General features: G+C 38.4%; 1 protein-coding gene across 5 annotated transcripts in view; it reads left to right on the top strand.

Moving 5' to 3' along the window:
• Window positions 1-18,877, top strand: part of PRKG1 (protein kinase cGMP-dependent 1) — a 466,559-nt gene that overhangs the window by 256,409 nt on the left and 191,273 nt on the right. For 3 of the 5 annotated variants that reach the window (XM_084525160.1, XM_084525159.1, XM_084525161.1), the window contains one exon: window positions 1,613-1,718. The exons of the other annotated variants lie outside the window; for them this stretch is intronic. In XM_084525160.1, the coding sequence (XP_084381286.1) occupies window positions 1,613-1,718 (106 nt within the window). The remainder of the gene's footprint in view (window positions 1-1,612; window positions 1,719-18,877) is intronic. 5 annotated transcript variants of the gene reach the window in all.

Raw genomic sequence — 18,877 nt, 5'->3', positions numbered from 1 at the left:
CAGAAAGCACCTACTTTACAAGTTCATATTTTCCTGCTCTCAGTGAATTTACTGAGATTGGCAGAGTTTTTAATGACTTGATGTCAGGCCCCATCATCACCAGCAAATATAGTGGGAGCCTGTCCTTTTCAGTATCCCCTGCCACTCTGTTGAATAACATTTTTTTTTTCTTCTAGAACAGAGCTCATCTAAAAACAGTTTAAATGCCAATTTTGTACAAGAGAGGAAAAAAAAAAAAAAAACACTGAAAAAATGAGATCCCATTCATATTGCTTGGCTTTTCCATTCTGAAGAAAGACTATATATATATATATAATTAACAGAAATAACTCATACTATAGCTACAGATCATTCTTTCCAATTAATGTAATTGTAAAATTAAAATCATTTCTCAGAAAGGAACCTCTGTCTTAAAAATTAGACTTGAAAAGCAGGTTTCCAGTGTTCTAATACATTAACTTGGTTCTGTGATGTAATTTGAGAAGAAAAATTGAAATTTACATTTTTAAGGTTTTACTTCCTATTAATGTTGTTATGGAGAAAAACTCATTAACTAGAGTATTTATGAACTAAAGGAATAACAAATAAAAACAAAGTAGTTTATTGGATTTTATTCATAAGAATAGTTTTAAATATTTTGTTGAAATGCTTTTTGCTAATTTCTTTTCCCTGTAGTGAAATGGGATATGAGGATGAAATTTATTGCAATTACTCTTTGAAAAAAATACAAGTGCAGAGGTCTTCAGAGTAGGTTTGTTTACTTGAACTGTTTCTCTGAGGAGTAGCTCTATCAGAAATACTGTGTATTAAAACATTTATAGTTAGCATAAGTGTCTAAACTGCTTCCAAGAAGAAAATTTGAACTATTTTGTGTTCTGTACATCCAATTCGCATTATACTGTTTTCCTTGAACGTATTGCAATGTTAATGCCATGCTAATTTTAATATTTGGTTTTACAAGGGGACTCTTGCTTCTGAAATATATAGTGTAGTATATCACACGTGACATTGAAGTCTTGGAACTTATCAGAGATGTGACTACCAAAGTTGGAAAAAAATATTCACACCTCCAAAATCACTACACATTCAATTATTAGGATATAACAGGATTCTCATGAAAACCTCTCAAGGTCAATGAGAAATTTGTCATGTACAATGGGGGGTAGGATGAAACATAATGAATTTTTCTGCCTCTGAAACGTGATTATACGCTACAAATTTCCCCAAATCACTCGTTGTTAGCCATGCATAGAAAATGATATGTCCCACATAATGATGAATCCAGACCCTTATTTCTTGCCTGCTTTCAGCCTGCACTGACTTCTCCCCATTTCAATGATACTATTGGTTTTAGGCAACCTTTCCAAAACCCATGTGCTGTACAGATAAAAATGAGGATTAAGTTAGATACATATATTGCATCATTTCAGTGCATGCTTAATCCATTGTCTAGCGGATGAGTTTTATGTTACTGATTTGAAGTGTGTACCCATTTTCATGCTTTCTCATGAATTAATTTGTCTCCTCTGCAGTTCACAATAGGTTTTCAAATTTTGAAATTTTGCTAATCATGTTTTTCCCCTTGTCTTGTTTTTTTTTTTTTTTTTTCCAGCTCTCGTAAATGTGAAACTTTGGGCTATTGATCGGCAATGTTTTCAAACAATAATGATGAGGACAGGCCTCATCAAGCATACTGAGTATATGGAATTTTTAAAAAGGTATGACACTTGTTTGCTTTATAAGAAATACAGTGAAATTGCCATCCTCATCTTTGACTTTTTGTGAATGCAGTATTTGATTTGTGTGCTTTTCATCTCTTTTTATTTGCTGTTTAACCATCTGTAAGCAGTATCCTTCAGCCAAAGGGAGGGCAATCACCAAGAGGAATTGTGCTGCTCTTTAGTTTCATTCCCATTGCAAGTTATTCATTTGCAGAGTCACGCAGCCTTCTTGTAAAAGAAAAAGCTTTGCTATGACTCATTCAAAGCTTACGTTATTACAGAAAATACCCATCAAAATAAAAACCTCCCCAGGGAAACATCTGGTTTGCAAAGTGTTGTAGAAGCAAGTCCATTCAAAGTGTATTTTTGTACTTCCAGAGGCAAAAGGCAAGTTTCTAGTGAAGCAAAAGCCACAGGTTTCTGTAAAACACGGTTTAGATGAGTAGCAAGAAAGGCATAAAGCCAAGTCTTTCACTCCTGAAATTTGGCCTCAGTCTCACAAGTGCCATTCAGTTAGTGCCGCTATCCCAAACTATGACAAATCCTCCTTACCAAAGCAATGGCTAATATCCCAATAATTCAGCTCTGCCATAGCAGTAAAGAACTGGCTATGCTTCATGTCAGCAAAGTAATAGCAAATAGGAGCATAACATCACTGAATCCTAGAGAAAAAAATTGCCCAAGTCAGTGATGTTGAAAGTAATCCCATCATAATCCCCTCGTTACCAAGTCATTACTGCAATGGGTTTGTCCCAGATCAAAACGTTCCTGGCTGAAAAATTTCCCTCCCGAGCTGAGGACCTCTCTGTGCAAAAGTAATGAGGAGTAACATACCAGAGAGGTGATTTCTTTTGCTGGTGGACGGGGAAAGGAACAAAACCCTTCAGATTTGGGCTCCTTTTCCTCTACCTCTCTCCAGCAGTAGGCTGTGCTTGATTTCTCTCTTTTCTATTTTGGATTCAGCTAATTTTCAACACAGGGAAACGTTTTAAAACTGATTGTGTAATTTCCAAAATAAGTTGCTTAATTTTTCCCAAACAGAGGTTTTCAGAGAAATTTACTCTTATAAGACCTAGAAGATTTTACAGTTTGCAAACTGAGTAATGACGCACCACCTGTAAAGGAATGTTTTTAACACTAATTCCATGCAGCTATGTCAAATGACAGATAACAAGTCTACCTAGCATGGGATCACTTGATTTTTACCTTTATTTACTTCTGTTTCTGAACTTTTAATGTATTTTCAAACATAAGACTTATAAAAATAGAAGAACATGCACAGTACAATCACTCAGGCTTTCATAAACTCTAGGAGCAGCCTGTATTCATTCAACCTAAAATTAGTTTTTCTTCAGTTACCACTGGAGGAAAAGGGAGTTAGTAAAAATAACATATCAATACTAAAGAAACCCTCATGACACTCCTAGCTGGGAGTCACATAATTGGGTAATCCTGCAGGGGCCCAGGAGGGTGACCACAGTCACAGACCAGAGATCTGCAGGTAAGGCTTCAGAGATGATTTAAAAATATTAAAAGGTTAGTAGTAATAACAATGAAGTAGTAGAACTAAAATAATTGGCCAGGCATCATGGCCTCTGATGAGGACAAGATGTTGCCCTAGGGTGGACCTGGAGCTCCATGGAGATGTTCTGCTGCTCAGAGATTACATGCAAGTGCAGTGATCAAAGTCTAGCTTTTTCCAGGAGTCTGTTTGTGGTTATTCACAAGCAAGCTCATGAGAGAAAACAAAACCTGTTGCTGTGTTGAAAGCATTTAAAAAATCATGAATTAAAATGTTAACAAGCATTGGCCTTTTTTGTGTGCTGGTGAATGAAACCAAAAAATGTATATAAGATCAGTTCTGGGGGTTAGAGTCCCTGGCTCTCTTCCAAAGCAGAAGCTATGCACATATTAAGCTCTTAAGCTTTGAGCTTTAATAGAGATTTTCTAGAAGATTGTCAAGATTAATTTGGATGCAGGTTGCACAGAGCCTGCCCAGCTTTAATTTTAAAGCAAACAGTGTGAGTAAGAAACACAAGAGTTTTCTCACTGTATCAGAGCTTCTTAGTCACAGTCTATTACAGTGTGTTGAGAGCATATTAATGCTCATTAAAAAGGCTAAAAGCAAGTATTTTTTCTTTAAATCTTGCTGTTTCAGTTTTGGAAAATATTTTTCATGTGCAGCAAGTGCAGCATGGGGCTATTTGTCTAAAATGTCTATTTGCATGGAGGTCATTATCAAATGATATTTTCTAGTTTTGCTCTGTGCATCAACAGCTATCTCAATCTCAACATAAATCCAATTTTTTATTTCAATGAGGTATTAACTGCTCATTTTTAAGAATGCTCACGTTCTCAGTGTCAAAGGAAAAAAAAAAAAAAACACAACACTAAATCTTGAAAACAAGGAGTATGTCAATTGTTGACCTTACATGTATTTGTTATTTTTTCCTTTCCAATAATAGTAAATGAATGAAAATGCTCATTAAGAACTTTAACAGAACAGAAACAAAGATGTAAATGAAACCTGTTCACAAAAATGTCAGTGAGGTTAGAAAGCATTATTTTTTGCTCTCAATGCTCTAAAAAAGTTGCCCTTTATAATCTTTTCTTAGTCAGTAATGTAACAGTCATTCTCTTTAATAGAATGTTTTCGCCTATGAACAGTAGAAATGCAGCTTTTGGGGTGAAATAAGAGCATTCATATCTTCTCATTCATCTTGCTGACAACAGGTGCAGTTTGAGCCCAGGTGTCACCAGGGCTCCATATAGTCGTTGTACAAAATATTGGCTTGTTGGTCAGTATTTGTGGTCTTGCTGGTCTTGCTATGTTTTTCCTGAGGAGGAGCATACCGCTGAAATGGGTCAGCTATTATGTTCCTAATGTCACCCTTTTATCTCCAGAGAATGTGTACTAGTCCTTTCTTCTAAATGCTGTAGGAAGCCCATAAAAAGTACATTTCCTAGTCAAAAAATACCAGTAAAGATACTGTGCCAGAAGGCTGTCTTCTTGTTTGCTCCAAGGAGTAGTAGTACATAGTTCTTGTAGTCTTATAAAAGTCAGGATGACTCTTTTGGTTTATATAAATCAACTGCAATACACTGAAGCTAGTAGCAACTGAACATCTCAGTGTTCGTGGTATTTGTGAGGAACCAGTCTCTGTTTTCCTTTCTGTTGCTTGTAAAGTCAACGGATGATCCTTGAAAGTGATCAGAAGACGGCCAAATTCCATAGCAGCACCTGCTTCAAATAAGGAATGGAAAATCCAGGCTATTTTTTGATCCCTGTGTATATGCTGAATACCAAATCGTAGCACTGATACCCTTTGAAGCACAGCTATGGCTCATTATGGAGCTAAATCAATGCTAGATTCAGCTAGTTCAAAGTGTAGCTAATGTGCAGGTACTGGTCAAGAGTTAAAATATTAATATATTCTAAAAACGTTCTGTAGAGTTAGTAACTCCTTATGGATGGAAATGCTGAACATTTAATCTTTAATCTTTACCCAACTTAGTGCTTACTGTATGTTATTGAATATACCTGCCCTATACAAGCAAGAAAAAGCATTGCCCTGCAATGCAGATTACAGCTATGCTAAATCAACCGTACATCTCACTGCAATGTTCATTCTTGCAAGGTTACAATGATTTTCTTCTCAAGCCTGTAACAAAAATAATTCCATTTAAGCAAGATAAGCATATTTCAGTTACGGAAACAATGATTTATAAAATAAATTTGTTCAGGAAATAAGATGTGGAAAAGATTTTCACTGTAACAGGTGTAATCATTTCCTGCTAAATCATGGAAGTTTTAAGGAGGGGCACAAATATCCACTCTTCAAAAAGGCCAGAATGCCTTGGAAGAGCAAATTATGTATTTTTTTACGACTTCCTAAATTTTCCATTAAAAAGTGCCTCATGTTCTGTTCCACCATGTAAACTCTGATTCATCCAAGACCCTGGAACGGATCAGGAGAACAAGTGATGAATACTCTGTGTAGCCTCAGAGGAAGGATCTAACTTTAGAAGCGGAAACTTAAAGGAAGTTAAATGCATACAGACACACAACCTTGAATCTTATAAATAAAAATTCAGTACTGAGAAGAGAAAATCAAAGTATCTTGTTAGCCCAAGCCTTAAATTTTAACTTTACTGTAGTCCTGATGAAAAAAATTCTCACTCTTCAGCTTTTAATATTTTGTTTTAGTGTTTTGTCTTGATCTGAAGTGTCTTTTACAGTTATATCCAGGGCCAAATTGTAGGAAGTAGGAAGTTTTGATCTGGCCACACATGGCAGAACAGAGCAGATTACGTCTAAGAAAGGGGACCTTTCTAATTTTATTGTCCTCATGGCTTATCTGCATGGAGTATTAGGCTGGTAAATTTCATGTGTATAAACGTAGTTAATAGTTGCAACATACTGAAATGCCGAAATTGGTCAGTGTGTGTAGAATGATGATTTGAGAAAAGGTTTTGCATTTCATGCAAGTCATTTATCACTGAGAGGAAAGCAAATAGGAAAACATGTAAAGCTTTATTAAACGACTGTGTCTTCGACAGATTGCCTGCAGTTTCATGCAAAATGTTTCCCAAAGTGCATCTTAGGGTGAAATTATTCTGGATAGAAGTGAGAGTGAAATTAAAAGAGACAGGAAAACAGAAGAGAAGCTTTTAAAAAAGAGAGTTGGAAATCAGTGGTGAGTTGGTGAAATATGTACATTGAGATAGTTCCAGATCTGAAAAATAGGCATTGGCCTAACAAAGACAGCTTTTGTGGAGGTCTGGAACATAGATGAAGTGAACAGAGGGGATAGCAGAGAAAGAGGAAAAGGGAAGTTATTTCTAGAAGGTAAATTAATGAATGTATTCCTAATACAAATGTTTGTGGAAGAACAGATGTAACTCTTCAAACCAGAAGGCCACCTAAGACCAGCATCCTTTCCATCCCAAGATGGTGTTCAAGGCCAAAATGGAGAGGCCCAACCCCTGGGATGGGTGTGCAGCTCAGGACTTTGAAGACCAAGCATGTCACTTCAAGTGGTGCTCACCTCCGTAAGGTCTGCTAGGGTGCCCACATTTTCCAAGACAGTCCAAGGAGTATTCCTTGGAGGAACGAGCTGCACCGTTATGTCATGGCCAGGTTCCCTCTGACCTCAGAGGCAGCCCAGAAAGCAGAGTTATCCCACCTGGTGGTGCCCTATTGCTGTCCAAGCTGACTGACACCGGCTCAGTCCTGTGTTCATAAACCGTGCTGTCGAACAAGTGACAAGTGACTGGTCACAAAAAGGCTTATGTCCAAGTTGGGATCTCCTGTATGGAGCCAGGAAGGCTGGAAACATACAAACAGCACCTCCTGAGAGCTGTCAAGTCCTGATAGGACTTGAATATCTGCTCACCTTTCTCTTCCTCTTCAGTGCCCCAAACTGACCATAGTAAGATGCTCAGGAAAGAGTAAAAACAGGGTGAGGTAATTCGGACGTAATTTGGCTGGTTTGCATCTGAGCTGGCTTTCTGACTCCTCTCTGTGGAAAGCTCTGAATCTTTTCTCGCTTCTGAGGTCTTCATGTGACATTTTTAGACCTCTCTTGCCTGTTAGCATAACTCAAGCAAAGTGAATCGCATGCCACCCACAATTTTACTCTGATTTGCAGAGCTGTCAAGTAGTATCTTCTTTTCTTTCTTAAGATGCACTGTTTCTTGTATTGCCTTATGCTGCCTAAAACCCACAGGTCTGCTAAGAGAGGTAAGATCGAGTGGCTGATCTACAGGAGAGCACAGTGGTGATTTTAGCTGGAAAATGTAAGCAGCCAGATTCTTTCTGCATCACGGAAGCAAGGGTCTGGCCTTGAAGAGAGCACCTGGAAGTGATGGGTGCTCTTTCAGAGCAGACATCCACCTAATATGCTGTTGGCTGAGCTCTACAGCCACTCTGAGAAGTCAGTGAGGGTTTAAATTGCCTTTTCATAAGTGTTCAATGCGAGCAAAATGATAGGCAAGAGGGACTATTCATGCAAGCAGAAAAACAATTCAAGGTTGAGTTTGTTTAGTGCAGAAGTTTTAGTGGAGTTATGGAGTTATATTCCTCAGTGAACATCAAAATGAAGAACGAATTCAGCCTTGTTTACAACAAATTAAAGAATATTCTGATATAATATGCCTTTCAGTGGTGTGTATATATATATATATACATGTATTTTTTTTTTTTTTAAAGTGAGATGGAAATACAGTTTAGCCAGTGAAGGTTGTGTTTAATTCATGATGCCATGAGGAGCTACACTTAGTTATACCTCAGGTTTTCATGGGAAAGACTAAGGTGACTTAAGAAAGTTTTCAAGACTGAAACCTCAGTCTTCTGCATTTTGTTTAGGTAAGTCATATGTTACAGCCAGCATTGGTGTGCAAGGACATTTTAGAAAGCCAGACTAGCTTTGCATTTTAGCTCGGACTTCTTACTAAAAGTAAGAGAGTACAAAAAGAGCTGCATCCGAGGTTGGAATTCATAGGTTGCTGTGGATCAGTGCAGGATCCTGCTCCTGGGCTGTGGGGTTTGCTGAGCCCCCCCCTGCAAAAGCCAGAGGGAGCACTGGTGGGAGACGGGATGGGATGGGTGCTGCAGAGCAGAGCATTAAACGAGCACTGCAGCCAGGGAGGACCGAGGCACCCTCCGGGATGGGAAGTGGAGAATAAATAAGATGTTGGGAAGGAAGGCAGGGAGGGCCTGAAGGTAAAAAGAAGGAAAAGACTGTTGTATTTCCTTGGGGTAGGCACAGGAAGGGTTCAGGACTGTTTTTATGTGAGAGGCTCAGAGCAAGGGTGAGATGTTCTGTGCCCACAGGAGCTCTCAGGGAGTCCTGCACACCTCCTAGGCTCATGAAGACAGTCCACAGACAGACTCCCTATGGGTTGCGTGGAATTTCAGGAGCCTCATGTGAAAAAAAGCTGTGTTTTGGATCTGGAAATCACACAAAATCTTGTCTATCTGGTCTGTTTGCTTTCACCTCGTTGCTTTAAATTTGGTTTCGGCTCAGGGCACTTGAGGATATCTTGAGGGAAGTTAATGTTTGCAAGTGGCTGAGCGCAAGGGGTTGGTTTTCACTGCTCCACGGCATGCAGGCAGGTGCTGGCTGAAGCAGAACTGAAACGATGTGCTGCAGTATCAAGCTGTCGATTTTCAACATGAAAAATATTCTTTCTGATCTTTCAGTGGTGAGAGAGGCAGGTTAGGAGTTTTTGAAATAGTTTTGTAATGACTGCTTTTGACCTAGCCTCTGTATCCCCATGTAAATGCTATTAATGCACGTGAAGTGTCAGCGGCAGACACTTTATTAAGTAATGCAAGGTGAGTATTGACTAAGTATGCTTTTAATCTAAGGAAAATCTCTACTGGAGGCCAATGCACCACAAGAACAAGGGAGGAGAACTGGGTAGAAGGCAGAAGTATAATGCTCCTGTTGATTCAAAGCATGAAGAAGGTGGATGAATAATTGCTGTTTTACTGATTTATATCAATCCATTCAGCTGCAATAACCTGACCAAATACATTAAGGAGACTGAAGACAGCAGACCCCAGACCACCCTAAAGACAACATTGGCCTTGGTGTCCAGGGTATTTTAAATGTGGATTAGTCTTTAAAAGACGTTTAGATGTAGAGTTTAGGGATATGGTTTAGTGGGGACTGTTAGCGTTAGGTTAGAGGTTGGACTTGATGATCTTGAGGTCTCTTCCAACCTAGAAATTCTGTGATTCTGTGTAATACAAATGAGAATAAATCTATATCTCATTTCAATGTCCTAATACTTTGCACATCGAAGGGGGAACCAGGTATCAATGGTTTGTGCTGATTGCCCTCTTGCTTCTGCTGCTGATTGACAAAACCAGAGTGTTTGTACACCAACATATCTGTGTGTTTACTCCAGCGCCTGATTGTGGATTCAGCATCTGCTGCTAGGAATGCCATTAGCATGGATTGATTAGCTCCTGTGCTGTTTTGCATGTTTACCTTCAGTCAGAGCATTCATGCTTCAGGCTTGCTTTTTTTTTTTTCTTCCCTATTTCCGCAGGTGCTTGTTACAGCTTAGCTAGAGTGTAATGATGGAAAAGGGCTTTTCCCCATTACACCTGCTTCCAGCAGTGGCAGTCTTAAGGTTTGATCTGCAATTCAGCAGTAAATAATTTACTGAAAGCAGGTGACAGGCAGTTACTTTGCTCCTGGTGTCCATCTGTGGGGTAACTTAGGGCTTTGCTGAAATGATGGATAGATTTCTCTTGTGGGAAACAGCCTGTGACCTGGACCAGGGTGTGCAGAGCGGGCAACCACAGATGGTGAGGATTTTGAAGTGCTTGACTTTGCTGGTTCTTTATTCATTCAACTTGGGGTTTTCTAGGGGAGATAAAATCTAATTTGCTTGTAGGCTTGTTGTGCTATATGACACACTGTCTTTATATTTCAAAGGAAAACATACCAAGATCCTGTCTCTGTTGTACCACATGCACACTTTTTTTCCCTGTAGAAGTGACTGTATCAGTAGACAAAAAAAAAAACTTCAAAGATGTGGTTATGGTCTCAATAGACACCAGATCATATTTTGTATTTTGTTTTAAATCTCTGCCTTCTTATGTTAGCCTTTTAAAAGAATGGCACTGCTTTCTTTTTTATTTCCTCTTTTTTTTTTTTTTTTTTTCTTTTCGGTGAATGCTGTCTTTCATTCTTTCTTTTGTCATCAGTTACTTTTTATTCCCATGATGAGAATCATGTTTTACCTTCCAGTGCATGCAGAGTCTGATCTTGGGTGCAGATCAGTCAGACAGAGGTAATTTACTGGCAAACCAGGTATTAGTCTGGTTTCCTGTTGATACAAGTATGACCAGAATCTGGTCCTGTATTGTTGCAGTGGTGCTTCAGAGCCATCACGGTTGGTTACATCTGACATCCTGACTGGAGAAAGAAAACTCCTGTCAGTAATTTTTTGTCAGGTCAAAAACAATTCTATCTTGCTGTCTAACTATTTGCTGCTGTCAGGATTCGAAGGACAGAGCTCCAGAACAAACTGGGCTGAGAAATGACTTAAATATTTGTGTTTTCTGCAGCAACTAAGATATCCAGCTCTTCACAGCTTAATACAGAACATTCAGTGTAACTGGAGATTCATCAAGGTGTTAGAATTTGTTTGATGTAATTCATCCTTTCCAAATCAACATTTTGCATTGCAATATTGTTTGTGGCTCTGTATACCAGGATTGTTTTCCATCGCTATCTAAAATGTAGTAAAGAGTAGACATCTTGAGATTTGGGATTCTGCAAATATTAAAGTAGATGAAATTACTGTACTTAAGGTTATTTTATTCTGAACACATACAGTCACTTAAAATGAGACTCTGCAAAGGTAGCATGATCTCCAAAACATGATCTGCAGCACGGCCACAGGCTGGATAGCATTGGGTGGCTTCACTGAAGTGTCCTTTACATGTGAAAAGATGAGGAGGCAGTCTAGAATTACCAAGCAAGATGTGACGGGTTATTGTCTTGCAAATGCTATATGGTGATAATCTTTGCATCTTTGATCTGTTAGCTGTTTAAAATGTCCAGGTTAGTCATTCACACCCTAGTTGTGGCAGCAGAGGGCAGAACAGTGATGCTTAGCTTTAAAGATGGATGAATTGTGACGAATTGCAAAAGATACTACATGTTGGAGATTCTTCAGAGTATAGTTTATGCTTCACATTTATGCCTTGTTTAAAAATGAACAGTACAAACAGTAGTTATGACATGTAATGAATGGATTAAATGGTGAGGTTTCACATAGCCATAGAGAATAGGCTGTCTCTGACTGCGAAAACTAACAGACATCCCTGATACTTGGCCAGTTTGGTTGCATGCATCAACAAATTTTTTGAATTACTTGATGGGAACTTTTGCTCATTAACACTGATTTTAATGAATCTCACAACAGCTCAGAGTTTCTAGAAGTGGAAGACAAGTTTATGTTTGGCCAGTGTTGATTGAATGTGGTGATGGTCATCTTGGACAAAATACTTAACAACTGAAATGGGATTCAGGTCATAAAAGAGGATGATAGGACTGTGAGAAATGGTGGCCTTGTGGGAAGTTAGCCTTGGGAATATTTTTGGGGTCTTTTACTGTGGAAACAAGTCTGGATGATAAATACAGAAGCATTGATGTAATGTCATCATATGCCTGTGAGGAATTTGACCTGGTATGAAACAACTGAAAACTAATGTAGAACATGTTTGGAGGGTCTGGACCAGCATCAGTGGCTGGAAACAAACTTAATGCAATGTTGGGCTAGAAAAAGTTGGAAATCCGTGTACCAGTAGTCAAAAAACAGGGCAATTACATGAGCCTGCATATGGTGTGCTCTCTGCAGCTGTAAGAATTTGCCCAACTCAGATGTCCATAATTCAGGATAAGTTGAGAAGAGTCATGGGAATAATTATGGGGATGGAAAATTTGCTTTATACTGAGGGACACAAGAAGATGAAGACATCTAGTCTAACTGAGAGAAGACAACGTAGTAAAATGTTCATGTTATGTAGGAATCCATGCAGGGGACCTTAATAAAAGGCTCATACAGAAGGCAAAAAAAAGAGGACAGAGGTTGAGATAGGGTAACAATAAGCCTTGTGTTATAACAAAGGTAATTCTTAGATATTGAAACAAGGTGAAAGAGATTATGATGGATTTTATTATTTATTTTGAAATCAAGTTTTTATGTTTCTCTAAAAATTGCATTCTGTTTTAAAGCAGTTAATTCAAAAAAGTTCTATGTCCTGTGCTGTACCAGAAATCAGAGTACATGGTTTATTATCTGGCTTTCACGGTTTACTAATCAATTTGTAATTCACTGATACTCACTTAGAATGACTCATGCTCACTTAGAATGACTCATTGATATCAGTTTTAAAATTTAGGATTAATCCCAGAAAACCCAGTGCAAATGACCATTGCATTTTGCCAGGATAAAGGCCTTAGTCCTTAATTTGTAAAACTACTTCTATAGCTTACTGACAGTGTGGGAAATAGCAATGGGAGACACCCTTGTGCATTGATCTCTCTTTTATGGCCACAGATATTCCTTGTTTGTCATTCTGACTGCGTGCCCACAGAACACATCTCACCAGTGGTTTGACCTGGATGGATAAATTGCCTAAGTATCGAGAACTACTCTCCAAAGGGGTCAAAACCCTTCAGCTCCAAAGTGATCAGTGTCAAATTATTAATAAAACAATAGGTTGGAAATCAAAGCGAAAGCAGCAACACTGCAGACTAGGGAGGTCTTTTTGTGTCTGACTGCTGTAAAGGGCTCAGAAAGATATATTCACTTTGCTGCATGACAACAAACTTCACTTATTTTTGCCCCTCTCATAATCAGATATTAATAGGTATCAGGGCCTATGTGAAAGGATTATTATTATATATATATTACTATTATTGTTACTGTTTCGAATGAATGAGTAACCTGAGCAATTCTTGACAGGAACACACAGGCAGAAGTTTAGCTTCTGTATCTACTTTTCTGCTCTTCTAAGAAGAAATTTCACCACAATGTATTTGACCACCTGTGGAAGCTCTCAGCTCATTGTCTTGTTAGAAGACATGACTAAATACAATTTTCAAATACCGTAGATTGTTTTACAGATTTTTGATTACATTGATAATTGTGATAAAAAAATTACAATTTTACTTTGGGGGCGGGGATGTTGGAATAATATTTTGCTCTCATTTGCAATGAGAGGCAATGTGTCTTTAGAGATACATGCTTGTATGGGCCTGAACAGTCTTACAACTTGCAGCCTGAAACAATGGTCTGTAACACCCTAGGTTTTCTTTGATTAGCTATTCTGTATGCAATGCGGCTTCCAGAAATCAGTGTCAATTCTTCATTATTTTTTATTTTGTGGTTCAAAGGGACAGTTTAATAGGCAGTGGATCTGTCACCTTAAATAAGTCTTAGTGTTCTTCACTGATGGTTTTTTATTAACCATGCAAGTCCATGGCAGAGAAATGCTCTTACCAGTGCTTGTATGTGACTGTTGTGTCTGTCCAGGGACAATCATGCCTTTGGGTTACATTTGTCTGGAAATCATTTTGCCACTGAATTCTAGTATGTAGTATTCAAGTACACTCCAAATAACATTTTTGGCTTCCACTTACTTTCTGTTCTCTCTATTTGGGACTGCACAGCAAGTCATTAAAAGGACTATCCACAAAATGGCTTCTAGTGCTGCAGAAATAACTAATCACCAAGGGAAATTACTGGTCACTTGCTGGATGCTGAACAGTTGTAAAATCAACTTCTACCTTTCTTATCCCAATAAAAAGGATAAGAGTGCACTGGAGCACTCTCCATTTCTATGCATATCTTCATCCACCAGCCCTTCACAAAGCCTCTGTTCTGGTATGTGCCAGAACAGTAATTTTTCTCCTTGCAAAATTGTTAATCGCCTTGGGTTGGTAATTGGAAAACCAATTGAGGTCTCCAATGAAAAAAAAACCTGCTAGAGGATTACTAACAGGCTCCAAAGAAATCATGCTTGTATTCCTACAAACTGAAATGTTTAAAATATGTTGAATGTTTGGGAGAGAAGGTAGTTAAAGAAGTGTCTTTTTTCCACACTTGGTGGGAAGTTTTGCATGCCAACTAATTTTTAGAAGGGTATCTCAGACTTTGTGTTTGAAAACTGTATATCCAAACTCTCTTTTGATCCTAAAGAAAAATGCGAGTTTGTCTGCAAATGCACAATGACAAACAGAACATTTTGGCTAACCATTTATTTGATGAACAATGCGGCTTTAGGGCTGCATAATTTGTTGACAGATTATTTCAGAAATAATGAAAGAAACTTCAGCGCTCTCAGTGATCGATGAAATAAGTGGCTACAACGATGACAGGAGAGTGGTGGATGTAATTCATTTTGAGTTTAGAAAGGCTTTGGGCACCGTTGCATGCAGTATTGTCACTTGAAAGCTGAGGACATATGGGCTAGATGCACGATGGGTTGAAATTTGACAAGGCTGTCAGGCTCAAAGAGAGGTAATCAATGACTTTGGTGTTCAGTTGGTGTTGGTGAAAAGCAAAGTTCATTAGGGGATGATAGTGGGGCAAGTACTCCACGTCTCCACTGGCAACCCAGATGATTGGATGGTCATCTTCAGCAGATGTCCATCAAAGGACATGAATTAGGGGATAGGGGCTGTTTGTGCCGAGCCAAAAACATGGACCTTCATTTGAGGGAGACCTTGAGAAATTTGTCTATTGTGTCAAAATCAAAAGGTTTGTCCAGTGCTTAGGAAAGTTGTGTGTTTGAGGATACTCCGTGTAAAGATTTCAGGAGGAACCTCATAGGTCAGGTCTGGATTTAACAGGGAGTTGGTTATGCCAAAGAAGTTAACAACCTGATCTTTTCATCTAAAGGTTAGATACTCACAGAGAAAAAATACCAGTGCAAGAGGTAGTATTTCAAAAATACCAGTGCAAGAGGTAGTATTTCACATGATGACCACCGTGTTTAAGAAAATAGGTCAGGCAGGATCAGCTTCATTACCATGGCAACTTCTTAATTGCTAGTGGAGAAGGCTATGCTAGGTGCTAAACAGACTTATTTTTACAATGTACCTGGAGGGCATTGAAGTCACAATAAACAGCAGTTACTTTTCTAATACTCTGAGTGTACTCTGAGATCATATCTTTTCTATATTTCTATGCACTCAAGGTTGTGTTTTATGTATGAGTGAGTGCTCAGCTGAAGGGTTTATGGGGATTTTCTCATTGCAGCAGTGGTGACACTGCTGCAGTTAATGGAAATGTCAAACTGGAACTACTTCCAACCATTCTGACTTAGGAGTGTAAGGTTGCTGGGTGTCTTCCTATTCTGAGATCCAGCTCCAATGTAAAAAATGCACGACACAATAGGAAATGTCAGTGTCTAACTCATGCACTGAAGGAGGTCACAATGGCAACAGAGCTTCCATATACTTCATTTTTATCCTTTTATTTATATTGTCTAAATTGGATGGCCATGATAAAACTCTTGAAACTGTAGCAGTTTGTGCAAGAAAGTGGTTCGAGGCTTCAAACTCTATATTTAGCTACCACAGGAAGATTCTTTCATCTATTCCCAGAATTTGCAGAGTGTTTTCAATGAATGTACAGGGAGGACCTTGGTGTGCAACTTCCAAAAACACATTTTGCATGAGAGAAATGCATGACAATTTTATTATGAGACTTGTTACATTGCTTTGACAAATGTGAGTTGCCACTAACAGAGACTGGTACGGCATCGAGTCGTAAGCGTCAAGATACAGCCAGGAATAGTTGAGAAGCTGGGAGAGAAATGAATACATGAGTATTCAGTAAAATTCATACTTCACAGAGCAAATAGTAAATATTTAACGTTTGATCACTGTCTCTCACTCTGGGTTCCTTACAGCTGTTTTCTGAATTCAGGTCCATGCTTAAATCATTCCCAAACCTTGAAAATTGTGCATCGGGCTTGAGGGAAGATACTTCTGAAGGTATTGTAATTTGGTTAGAAAGGTTCAGGCAGGAATTTTGAGGTCTGTAAGTAGTTAGCAGTTCATTAACTTGGAGTCTGCTTTCTTCAAAGTATTCTTCGAAGTTTAAATTTGCTGTGAAGTTGCTCAGTATTTAGCAACTGTCTTTGCAGTGCAAACACCCAGTGTTTTGCAGGAGGCTGTGTACTTAATGAGAACAGCCTTTCTCCTCACTGCTCTCTCCTGGCACTGCTCATAGTAGTACTTAATAACGTGGTAGTGGTTAAAAACCTGCTTTGGACTCTGTTATTAAAGATGCTTTAGAAACAGATTTAGAACAGATTGCCTGGTCTGAAAGATTCACAGCCTGGCTCAAAGCATTGGAAGTTAACATGTCATGGCTGCAGAATGCAGGAAAAATTGGGATAATGCTTAGGTGTTGACAGTTCTTCCTTTAAGAAATAAATGGTCATGAGATAGAAGTGACACCTTTGTCTACCAGCCACAATTGAGAAAGCAAGCTTCTTCTAATGGGGTGAGTAAAAAAACCACCATGGCAGAAGTTGAAGAAAGGTGTTATTTCTTGATATTATCTAATTGACATTTATTTTCTGTAAGTCAGAAAGATTCAATACAGATTCACAAGTGGAGGCATTTTGGTAACTGTTAGTTAAATAACAGATCATGAAGAAGTGCTTTTTCTCTCTGCTGGAAAGGGCTGGCTGATACTTTTGAAGAGAGCCACGGTGCAAAAAAAATGCATATGGTTTAGTAAGCAAACTTGCATATCAAATGATTTAGCTTTCATTTAATCTTTCCTTATGGATGGCTGACAATTATCACATTGCCCAGCTAGCCCAGCTGTGGATGAGAAACAGACTAATATAAAAGTGGATATTGATGTGCCACTTGTCACTGAAATATTTTTTTTTTTCCCCTGGGCCATTTGGTAAACCTTTGCTAAAAGTGTATTTCAACAAGAACAGAGATTTCTTCAAGAGTCTGATTAGCTGTAACTTCAGTTAACTCTTAAACATAAACCCCTTAAGATGTACTCATTTGAAATATCACATAATCATGTTTTGCTGATTATAAATCCTTTGGGGATTAATACGTGTTGGAAGTACATGTTTGTTCAAGCAAAAATGAAATAGCATTCACTGGCTCTTTGGAGCTTTGAAATACAGTGAAGTATTACTTCCTCTGCAAATTGGAACCATACATATGGGAAAATAAAGTGCATGAATTGGAATACATCCTTCTGAAGGGGCAATTTTAGTCTTTGTTAATAATCTGGGTGAGACAGTTGCTGACTGCAAATAAAGCATGTTGCTGAATACAAAATAAACAGTATTGACATTAAAAATATGGACAAGGGTCTTTGAATTCATCTTGTCGCAATGCATAACTCAGGAGCATGTAATATACACTGAACTGTATTAGAGTTTAAAGGCCAAATTAAGTAAAGAACTGGGCATGCTTCCAAAAGAATAGCTCATTAAACTTCATCCCTCTGTTGGTTCTTAGGAAGCATGCAGGAAGGCCACCCTTTGATAGTCTTTGGCAAGGAATATCACATCTAATTTTGGATTTGACATTAGAAAAAGATGTTGTAGCTTCTGCTAGAGACATGAAAGCATGCTGTGCTGGAGTTGAAGCCTCAGCATAGAAAAAGCTGCTGGTTTGGTATTTGGGTGCAATTAAAGGTGTGAGTGAAATATTGTGATAATATTGCATTATATTAATGGGAAACTAACAGTGATTCATAAGGAAAATAGATCCTTTCTTTATTTAGATTGTATCTCTCTAAAGCATTCAGTATGAAGGATGCTTTTTATGTTCTACTAATGCAACCTGTTTGTATTTATCAACTTTTATGTCCTATATGTTGCGATATGGTAGCTATTTCTCTTGTTCATGAGTTACGCCTACAGCTTGGCAAACTTGTTTGGCAGGTAAAAGAAGAAAATTTACTTCAACAAATATCTGACATACATCTTAAGTCAGGAAGAGGGCTTAGGGAGCTTTTACCCTTTCTTTTGTTTTGCTGGTTCTGCTCCTTTTGATACCCAGACAAACTCCCTCAGAACCACCAACGACCACTGATGGATCTAGGAGCAAAGGGAGTATGCCAGGTTTTTCTTGAATTAAATATTTCTATTTTTGAGTTTAACCGTGTTGTTCCAGACTGCCTTAGTTTTTCTTCTTCCTGATCATGTTAAAACACTAACATGGGTATAGCATTTAGCTATTTTTCTGAGTATATTCTTATGCTGTTTTGGTACTCACAGGTAATATTGCTTTTAGAAATACCAGTCTGATGAGCAATAGGATATCTGGCCTGTGCTGTATGTCTGTGAGTTTCACCCAAAGAGCTGAGTGAAAGCAGTATAAGGTGAGCAGCATGTTCTGGACACAGGTGGCAGAGTATGATAAAAGGCGGTGACTCATAAAGCTTGCCCTGCTACCTGGCCAGCCACCAGGGATATTTGCTGTATCTCTTTATGACTTCCATGCTTCCAAACATTGCATCTGACCTCAGTGTGCTTTTCAGCTCTCTCTCCCGTAACTTAGAACAACATGAGATTTTCATTCTTCTGTTTAAAAAACCTGTTGTATGACTTTGGACATTTATCTTCAAAA

Source organism: Aythya ferina (genome assembly GCF_964211825.1).
Source record: "Aythya ferina genome assembly, chromosome: 7".
Taxonomy (NCBI): Eukaryota; Metazoa; Chordata; class Aves; order Anseriformes; family Anatidae; genus Aythya; species Aythya ferina.
Note: the sequence above shows the minus strand (reverse complement) of the source record. Positions and strands in the feature narration are given on the sequence as shown.